This window comes from Nicotiana sylvestris, chromosome 2, assembly GCF_000393655.2.
Source record: "Nicotiana sylvestris chromosome 2, ASM39365v2, whole genome shotgun sequence".
Taxonomy (NCBI): Eukaryota; Viridiplantae; Streptophyta; class Magnoliopsida; order Solanales; family Solanaceae; genus Nicotiana; species Nicotiana sylvestris.
This window is the reverse complement of record NC_091058.1, coordinates 12,695,544-12,706,415: the sequence shown is the minus strand read 5'-3', so window position 1 is coordinate 12,706,415 and position 10,872 is coordinate 12,695,544. Positions and strand designations below refer to the sequence as shown.

The following is a 10,872-nucleotide window of genomic DNA, read 5'->3' as shown; positions in this document are numbered from 1 at the left end:
CACTGCTAGGAGTAATACACGTACATTGTTCTAGGTGTAATACGTTAAGGGAAAGGGTTGAGTGAAAGATTCTCTAGAGAGTATAGTTGATTGCTCGAGGACTAGCAATGAATTAAGTGTGGGGTGTTGATAATAGGCGAAATCTAGGTGATTTAGCTATTGTTTATGCTTTCGCTTGATTATATTCCAATGACATATTATGGTTAATTGATGAAAAATAGGCTCTAATTGTGATATGTATACATTGCAGGATGAGGAGCCTATATGGTGCTCTCAAGAGGATATTGGAATAATTTATGAACAAGAACAACCCCTCGGAGTTGAGTGCGTGCAAGGACGAGACGAAAAATGGACGAAATCAAGCTCCAGGTGCGCGAAGAAACGCGCGAAGCCGTGCAGGAGTTCGCGCGTAAGAAAGGCCGAGGCAGAATCATGCGCGAAGAAACGCGCGAAGTTATGCGCGAGCTAGCGCGTGTCCGGTCCGGAAAACGTTATTTAGGGGTAAAATTGGAAATCTGGAGAGAAACCCACTTAACCTATATAAAGTCAATCTCGCCCAAGGTTTAAAAAAGGTTTTCATAGTTTAGTGCAAGAAATAGAGAGGCAAGAGGCAAGGAGGAGTTTTGACCATCAAGTTCTTCTTTTCTTCTCTTGTTTTTGCTATTTTGTGATGAATACTAGTATGAGTGGCTAAGACCCATTGTTCTAGGGTCATGGGTAAAACATGAATGTTGTTGTTTGAAGTTTAATTCGACAAAGTCGATTTATCATATTGGGTTGTTTATTTAATTCTGTTCTTAATTATTTTGTTGAGTAGCTAACAGTGAAATACTATCTACGAATCTTTAGTTGAACTCTAAAGTGAGAACTTTAGATTGCATATAGAATTAAATAGAGCAAGTTCTTGAACACGGGCCTCGGGGAACGGATTCGCAATTGGGATAGACATATACCCAATTGCCTTGCTTGGTTGAAATACAGGAATTGTAAATGTGTTCTTGTTAATCTTAATTCCATAGACATATAGGCATTGAGTTGACTTGAATAGGCGAGTAAGAACTCGACAGATTCTTATGAGTAATATCAACTCTGTCAATCAATAACCCTGATAAATTGATTAGTCATTTTAAGCCAAGAACACAACACGATTGTTAACTATGCCCGTGACTCTGGAATATCCTCTCCTATTGTTTGTTACTCGAAATTGCTATTCCTTTGGTTACTTGTTTTAGTCAGATTAATTCTTTATAGTTTAAGTAGTAAAATAATTACATCTCTCTTTTGTGAACAATCTCTTCGGTAGATAAAGAAATTAGGTTTGAATCAGTCAACAGTTAATCATAAGTGTTCGTGGGAACGACACTCTACTCACTACTCTATTACTTGACGATCACGTGCACTTGCGTGAATGTTTTTGGTCGCAACAATTATTTCACCATTTCTATCAATATTGCTTGTACAAACGCTACGTATTTGTTTCCGTAAGTGTGAAAGTGTGATTTTGTGTGAAATTTGAAATTTTAATTCAGATTTCCTTGTATGAAATTTGAAAGTGTGATTTTGTGTGTGTGTGTATATATATATATATAAAACACTATCATAACACAAATAATGTGAATAAATTAATGAAAAATAGTCAGTAACATCCACCTTATGATATTAATAGAAAATTTCAAAGCAACATAGTTCGAGAATCTTTCAATACATTCACCTTAGTTTTATCCATAAAGTTTTGCTAAAAAATCTGAAAGAACTGAAAAAGGTGAATTTACAGTCCTCAGATAGATAACTGCGGTTTTTCTTTATTACTTATATTATTTGCTTTTAATCGATGCTAAAGATAAGGGAAAGTTAGGACTTTTTGAGGGACATTCACAGCATCCAACCAGGCACCATACCATTGACGTTTTGGGCATTTGTTACTGCTGTTATTTGGCTAGAAGTAGTTATTGGATCGTACCTGTAACAAATGAAAATAAAGAATTTTAGTTTTGGCCCAGCACATTTAAATTTTGTAGAAATGGCGTGGGATAGCCACTTTTTAACATGGTGTTTAGTTTTTATCCAGTATTTTTAATGTTGGGCAAAAATAGTCACTACTCTATTAAAATTAATACGAAAAGATATTTTTACCCTTTCTTCATGAGTGCTGTGTAAATATTAAGGACATGATGTCCTTAACATTTACATTGCACACATGAAATTAAGGACGTCATGTCCTTAACATTTACAATGAACATATGAAGTTAAGGACATAATGTCTTAAAGTTTAACAACAGAAAATGCAAATACCTGACACTTTATCCTTAATATTTACACAACATTCATGAAGTTAAGGACATCATGTCCTTAATATTTACACAACACTCATAAAGTTAAGAACACTATGTCCTTAACATTTAGACTACACATATGAAGTTAAGGATATGAGGTCCTAAAGTTTAACAACAGAAGGTGCAAATACAAGTAAATGACATTATGTCCTTAATATTTACACTGCACACATGAAGATAAGGATGTCATGTCCTTAATATTTACACTGCACATATGAAGTTAAGGACATGATGTCCTAAAGTTTAACAACGGAAGGTGCAAATAAAGGACACCTTGTCCTTAATATTTACACAACATTCATGAAGTTAAGGACACCATGTCCTTAATATTTATACAACATTCAAGTCTAGCACAGGGGTATTTTCGTCTGGGCAAGTAAAAATTTATTAAGCATTGGCAAAAGAGTAAATACATTTTAAACAGTAGCTAAAGAGTAAAGACATCTCTAATTAGTGCCTAACTGTGCACTTCCCCCTTAATTCTTTTTTTATTACATGGGGGAATTAGAGAAGGGGAAGGAAAAAGGGACCGCGGGAATATTTGAACCACACCAATTGTGTGAAAGATTCCCATCAACACTACTAGATAAATTTGTGCGTAAAAATTCATTGAAATCGCAATAAATAGTAGTAGATAGAAAATAACTTTAAGAAAATAATGAGTTTAATACTAAGAACCTTAAAGGTTGAACCCACAAGTTTAAATCCTAAATCCGTCTCTGATCGGTTGTTTGTTGAGGTGTTTCACACTAGAGCAAGGCTTGCTCGTCACCAATCCCTCAGTTGCAAATGCAAATAAAAGTAACATAAATGACAATTTAGAAGTAGGTAGACTTTACCCAATTTGCAAAGTAGAGTTGCAGTCTAGAGGTTGGAAGAAACCCTGAGATTGAGCATGTTGCTGACTATAAGTGACACTTTGCTCACCTCCCCATGGTTGCTGCAGGTTGTTTTCAGTATATATTTCTTCCAGCTAAAACATAGACATTACAACACAATTTGGAACATCCATAAGAAAAATAATAAAGTTTCCACTGATAAGGCACATATTCACATAGGTAAATAAAATTGATGATCGATAAAATCAGGAATGATATATTTCTAACAACACCAAACAAGAATCAATATATAAGAGAGTTACAATCTCATGTATTGGCTACCCACCCTACCTTTCTTTCAAGTAGCTTATTAGCCTCAAGCCACAATTTCTCCTGTACATATAATGAAAAGCTTATGTGAATTACTGTTGAATACATGAGATTTTGACCTAATAACATTTCCAAACCAAATGAGAATTACCTTAGATTGAAGATCAGTAAGCTGGTCAAGCATCAGTTGTGTCTACAAAGCAGCCAGAAGGTACAATAAGAAAAATAAGATGAGATTTGTAAATATTACTAGGGCTAGCCATCGAAAAAATGAAGGAAAAAAATTATTTTAAAATTATGGTGGATCAGCCGTCACAATTTTTTTTAATGGTGAATTAATTGTATATGTTTATATTACTAAGCTTACCCTGGTGGACCTAATGTGTTTGAGGGAAGTATCTAGTTGGACTTCAAGATGATCAAGATCATCTATATTCAGAGGCCCCAAGTCTTCTCCAAGAAGGTGTCTGTCAAAGAAAATGTCAAGTATAAGTTACCAAGAATACATTGAGATGTACATCCTTGTAATATGTCACATATTTAGGTTAGCTATATGGTTTACCTTTGATATCGCTGCAGTGACTCATACTTGGCTTTGAGTTTCAAGTATTCCCTACAGCTGCTTTGCTGCAATGAACGAGATGATCAAAACTTGGAAGAGGTCAATTCAAAAGATGAATCCTGTTTTTTAATACCAAAAGTTTTTATTGTGCAAGCGATAGAGCTCGAAGACAGATCCGGGACTTTAATTCTATGGGTTCAACCTTTATTGTTCTTAGCATTGAATCTATTATATTTTTAAAAAAGTTATGGGTTCTGACCCGCTATATGTTGTAATTTTAGAGAAATTTTTATGCTAAATTTAACTCTGTGTCGAAAGTACTGAGTTCAGATGCACACGGTACTATAACACTACATACGCCTCTGATCGAGTTCACTATTTATTTATTTCTTACACATAAAGTGTGGGTTTTCAACTCCTCAAAAGGTTAAATATTTCTTGCTTTTTTGCGAAAAAACTACGAGGAAAAATTCTGATCAAATTAGCAACATTCATGTTAGAAAGCAATCAAATTACACTAGTTATATACTGTGGCAAAATCGTATAATTATCATTCCTTTGTTCTAAGGGATGGGGGAATGAAGTTAACTAGCTTTAGTTACCTCATTATCTTTGATAATTGATCGGTTGACTTCCAGTGTACCATAGCTGCATTTTTGGTACCTATCGAGGGTTTTGAGCATACTGATATGCATAGGCAACAAAATAAAAGGAAAAGTTAATTGTTAGTGTACCACAAAGAGATGTATGTGTTACGAGTCCGAACCTTAGGGAATGTTTGTGTAATAATTATCCCTAATATGTCCCATATATAATAGGTTATTATCACTGGAAATCTGGAAAAATTGGGAGATATGAACGATAGTCTCTGTTATTTATTTTGGCAGATTTATTCTACCCAAAATTTGTATTTCAAATACACTAGTATCTAGGAACGTGCGTTGCACGTTAATAATGATACATGATAATTAAATATTTATTTATATAAAGGAACAATAAAATTTAATTAGTGAGAGAAATTTTATGTATAATGATACAACAATCGTCTAATTACCGAAAAATATTATTACATTAGCATAATACATAAATTTAAAATTAAAAGACATCATCAAAACTTACACAAATTATCAATTTTGTCTTGTTAGTTAAATAATTATGTATTTTAGTTTAAAAGTATTTAATGTGATGGTATCTTAACAAACACTTCTTTGTGGACAATATTTTTTTGTGTATGTTTTCTCCTAATGCTTTGGTTGCTCTGCCTTAACCAGAACTCTTGTTGTCGATCTTAATATCCCTCTTGAAAGTGCAACATACAGTTGTTCGTGCAAGAAAATATAGTCTAATATTTAGGATGTTTGTCCTTGTGCTTTTTATATTATATTTGTAAAATATAAAATACTAAAAATTATTTTCACACAAATTTAAAAAGATATTCTTTAGTTTCGGAAGATGAAAGTTGAATTCAGGGATAAAAATATACTTAGAAGCACATTGACCAGTATCATAATTTTTGCATGTATGGTGTTATTGTCAAAACTTCTATATACCATCTCTGTGCTATTACATAAGTTATTCGGCGTATCTAAGTTTTTTAGTAACAGGACGGGCATATTTTTCTTCAAAATCAACCTATATACAATGGAATATCACTTTTAACTTAGTCTATTATATATTCGGTGACACTAACATACGTAAGAAATAATATATTTGACAACAAACATGTATGGTAGAAGGCCATTTGGTATTAAAGTATTTAAGCGTTCTTCTTGGTAATAATTATTGGTACCGTTTTCTTCTGAGTCAAAAACAAAAAACATTTTGTTTTGACTATTAAAGTTTGCAATCAACATATTCATTTGTGCTAGCTAAGATATTTTTTTTAATTCAATCATGCGATTTGCACAAATCACGTTATAATCTAATGATAGAAAAATTTTCCTTATTAAATGCATTACTATTACCATTGGGATTGATAACCAAGTGTTCAAGAAGAAACAAATCATCTTTTATTGGATGTTCTTCTTCGTTCCGGCGCGAAGCAAGAAAACATTGTATACTGGATCTGGTCTTACTTTATATTTCTTGTTAATTGAATCTTTTTTCCTTTGAGGCATGGAGTATAACTTTGGCAAGCTAGCTTTTATAGTCTACGCTTTTGTCGATTTTGGAACTACTGGTAGTACGTGACATAAATTACCTCCCAAACCATTAATTTTCCACCAAACATGCCATTAATATTCAATATATCTCTAGAACTCCGGGCAATTATTTCGATTGTTTGACACTTAGCCATAAGTGCTTCATATCATATTATCAATTTTGCTTTCCTTATAAATTTTGCACCATTGCTCTGCTTTGATATATTTGTGATGGTTCTTTAAGTTGTTTAAAGATGTATATCAAATCTAAAGTGGGTGGCCTCGCAATAAAATCGTTATTGGTACACCATTTGCTCTTATTGCTAATAGTGTCATTCTTCTTGATATGATATTTGTAAGCAATGCATGACATAGAAATATTATTTCGATTCCGCCGAAGGCATCTACAAAGAATAATCTCGTTATAGCATAATCAATTTTTTATAATATAATGTTAAAAGCTTGTTCTTGTTTATGATTTAGCTTTGATTGTGCTTCCTCAAACACTTGTAAGCATTTTGATTCTTAATAATATACTAACCTTTTTACTTTGTGTTCAAACGCTCATTTTATAGAATAAATTTATGTACCCTAAGATTTTTTTTTAGACTTGAATAAAATTTTTACTCATATGATGAATTTAAAAAATAATTGAATAGGATTCTCGTGCTAAATAATTAATTAAAAGATTTAATTATTTAATTTTAACATAAAAAATAATTTATTCTATGTTGATTCAGATCTTAATATTAGTTCATCTCTTGTTTTAAATATTTAATCTTAACTATAATTTTATCCACTATAAATTTTATTTTCAAAGATTAAAAGATTGATATGACATTTCACTTTTAGATATTTATGTCTGTAGAATCATTAGTGATATTGACTCTTATCAACCATTTTTTTCTCTTTCTCACACATTTATATTCTTAAATATTTTCTTAGTTGTTGTTTAATAATTGTTTAATATTACACGAAAAATTGACTAAAAAAATTATTTGAGTAGAAAAATAGTTTAAATATAATATAAAAAAATATTTTTATGGAGGTATTTTTTTTTCAATTTCAACTCTTTATGAAGTCCATTTAATACAACTTTTATTTTTTCTTGGTATTATACTTTATAGAGTGGTAATAATACGGAGTATTTTTATGAAATTAATTTTATTAATTTTAAAAATTAAAAATTAGAATAGAAGGTATTGTAATCCAAAAAAAAAAGTTACTGCAGTTATGTCCTTTTCTTATGAATTCTTCCGTTTAATATTTTAGGGCTATTTTGGTATATTAAAATTGTATTTATGCTATTATAATAATATGTGCTCTCTTTTTTCTAATGAATATGGACAATAACATACATTCTCAAATTAAATTAGTAATAGGACATTATAATATGTTTTCAAATTAAATTAGTAATAGGATTTTTTAAGAAGTATATCCTGAAAGTAATAGAATTACATGACTAAAGATATTTATTTTTTCTCAAATGTACCGGAGTACTTAATTCACATATTGGGTGAAAATTCTTCTGCAATCTGTTATGTAGCTTAATAGTATGTGTCATCTCACCGTGATAGTTTTTTAATTGACATTATGAATCAGGTATGGGATGATATTTACTCGGGCAAAGTTGAGGAGGACAGTTACAGTCGGAAAGTAATTATACTAATAGGATTCCTAACGTGTAGTATTATGTCCTAAAACTAATAGGATTATAAGGCTAATATGTAGAATTCTGGTTATGTCCTTTTATTATGAGTTATTATACTTAATATTATAAGGTTATTTTTGTAAACCGACATTGTATTCATGTGTTTATAATAATAGATTACTTAAGGACTGTTTTGGTTTAATTTGTCAGACATCATACAGAGAATTAATCAAGAACAATGATGTCAACTTACCCCCTTAGCTTGCAATAAATACTCCTATGAACCCAAATTTTGGGAATTGCAATACAAAGCATTAATTTATGACATATATATAAGTCATAAGATTCGACTAGGAACATATATTTCACTCAATCATTTTCATGATTTTAGATAATTATACTAAAACACTAAAGTTTTTACTCTAATGTTATGTTTGCCGTCACTAATCGATGTATTTGCCTTCGTTAAAGGAGTCACTACTTCTCTTCACTTGACTTAGCATTTCAAATGACACCTAAATGGAAATTTATTCTACTTATGAGTTTTGGATTATGAGGTGCCAAAATACATGCATGCCAAGAACATGGAAGTCATCATCAAGGTAGCAATAGGCATGCTTTGGGTAGAATTACCGATACTAATTGTGCATATGAAAGGTAACAGTCCGTACAAGCTGGACTAGACACAACTTTTGAAGAAATATATAGCAGTGTAGCACTAGACATGCATGCCAAATAAGCATAGAAATGACCAGAGGATTAGGGTTAGGAATTTTAATCGGTTTAAGTTACTGGGTTCTAAATTTATAATTTGTATATATTTAATGATTTTAAGACAAATATAGGGTTCGAACCAAAGCTACTGGTTCAGCCGAACCCGCTTTCGGTACTCTAGCTCCGCCCCTAGAAATGACACCAGATAACCACTCTAAAGAGTTGCTATTTAGCATTAGCAAGTGCCTCCTGAATTTCAGTTTTTCAGGACAAATGTCCTAAATTATCCTAAAATTAAGATTTTTAGTTTAAAAGTTCAGGACAAATAATATTGTCTAATCTCTAAATAGCATTCCTGAGAATGACTATCTGTACACTTAACCCCAAATAAGCTTTAAGAGGTTTGGTTCAGGGGTTGCCAAATTTTAAGCTGAGCATATCCCAGAATCCCTTGTTCCAGCTTCTGAAACTCTAAGTGAGGACAAATTGACGACTCAATTACAAAATGTAAACTACAAGTGGACTTCTTTAATTAGCTCCCGACCCAAATTAAATCAGCTACATCGTGGTACTACATATGCTACAGACTACAGCCAATTACCCAATAAACATCTTAAATCCTTTTCTTTTTTAATTGAAGAGCAATATACGATGGGCAATTGCATGACCTATTACAAATGAGTACGAACATGGGATAAAAAGAGGGATCTTGAAGACCAATTTGCTAAAAGAGGAAGTCTTTAGTAGGGTTTTGCCATGCATCATTAAAAAGATCAAAGACCTTAATTATCATGTAATCCAACAGGTGCAGGACAGGACAGTGTTTTATCTGGTTACTCCAAAGTATTTTAAAGGGTACACAACGTTGTAATTACGTACTGATAAAACACTTGCTCATATCTGCACGTACGACTATATACTCACCCCTTTTACCCTTTTTTCTTAACTTCAAACGAGAGATTGTTGATATATATATGATCAATATTTTATTTATCATTATTTAAATATTACTAGTATTTTCATGCTATTTTAGTTTAAACCTAAAAACCAATGAAACAAAATTCCTCTTCAAGTAGTACTACTCGTTTATAATCCATGAAAGGAAGCAGATATTGCATAATATTTTTTTTAATAAGGTAAATTGTATTAATCAAAAGGGAGAGAACTCCCCTATACAAGAAGTATACCAAAAAATAGAGAATTTACATCAAAATGGATCTTGCATAATATATAATCGGATTGGTCAAATTGGTAGGAAATATATATGATGTACACTAAAAACCTAATTTTGTATTGGACAAGATCTAAGAAAAGCACCATACTACTAATATATAGCTATAAAAATCAAAATAAAGGTGAAACAAGAAGCAAATGATAGCAAAAACAAAAGCAAAGACAGATCTTACAAATAAAAGAGATCAAGAGATGGAAAAATAAATACTTGTTGGAGCTGCAGAACTCATAAAGCTTGCCACGATTAGAGAAGATAATAAGAGCAACCTCAGCTTCACAAAGCACAGAGAGTTCATAAGCTTTCTTGAGCAATCCATTTCTCCTCTTTGCAAAAGTAACCTGCCTATTAATCTTGTTCTCTATCCTCTTCAGCTCCACTCTTCCTCTACCCATCCCCTTCTTATATATATATATTTTTTAATTTTGATTTATTTTCCACTTTCTTCTCTTGGGTAACAACTGGTCCTCTTTTCAGTGCTACTGATCAACCAAATTTGTGAACGAAATGAACAAAAAGAACTGCAAACCCTAGCTAGAGAGAAAAAGAAATGATTTTTCTGCGAGTCTTTATAACAAAAGAAAAAATGAACATGGGTTGTTGGCTATGGCATTTCCTCTTAGCTACTTTATCTACTTCTTGTTTTAGGAATCTTTGTTTTAACCTTAGGATTTGCTTAGGCACTCCAAATTTAAATACCTCAAAGCTTTAGGGTTGGTCTTGTCTCCACTGAAGTTTCATGAATTTAGCCAATGCATTAAAGGGATGTCTAGCACGCGATTTCTGAAGCGTGGTGACCACGCCGGATGAGTATTCGCAATTTGAGCGACACGCCTCTAGTTAAGTGTTAGTTCTTTGGGTTTTCAATTGTGCGGTCCATCAGAGAAAAAATAAAGTCGTGTATTGAATTAGTTGAACACGCGTCGATTGACTAGTGGTTGTTACATATATATCATGCACACCAATTTTCAATTACAAAATTTTCGAAAAAGATATACTCTTCTCGCTTTTAAATTAAATTTCCAAACTTACTAATATAAAACCCATGAAATATTGATTTTCAGGATGCACTATTGAGTTTGTTTAGAGACA

The 10,872-nt window shown here is 31.9% G+C and overlaps 1 protein-coding gene across 1 annotated transcript; it reads right to left on the bottom strand.

Moving 5' to 3' along the window:
- Window positions 1–1,633: 1,633 nt before the first annotated feature.
- Window positions 1,634–10,447, bottom strand: LOC104210050 (agamous-like MADS-box protein MADS2). The gene is made up of 8 exons (XM_009758849.1): window positions 9,991–10,447; window positions 4,646–4,727; window positions 4,044–4,108; window positions 3,849–3,948; window positions 3,633–3,674; window positions 3,503–3,544; window positions 3,173–3,306; window positions 1,634–1,960 (listed from the first exon to the last, which is right to left on the bottom strand). The coding sequence occupies exons 1-8, from the start codon at window positions 10,173–10,175 to the stop codon at window positions 1,873–1,875; spliced, it is 738 nt and encodes a 245-aa protein (XP_009757151.1). The 5' UTR covers window positions 10,176–10,447; the 3' UTR covers window positions 1,634–1,872.
- Between the last annotated feature and the right edge of the window lie 425 nt (window positions 10,448–10,872).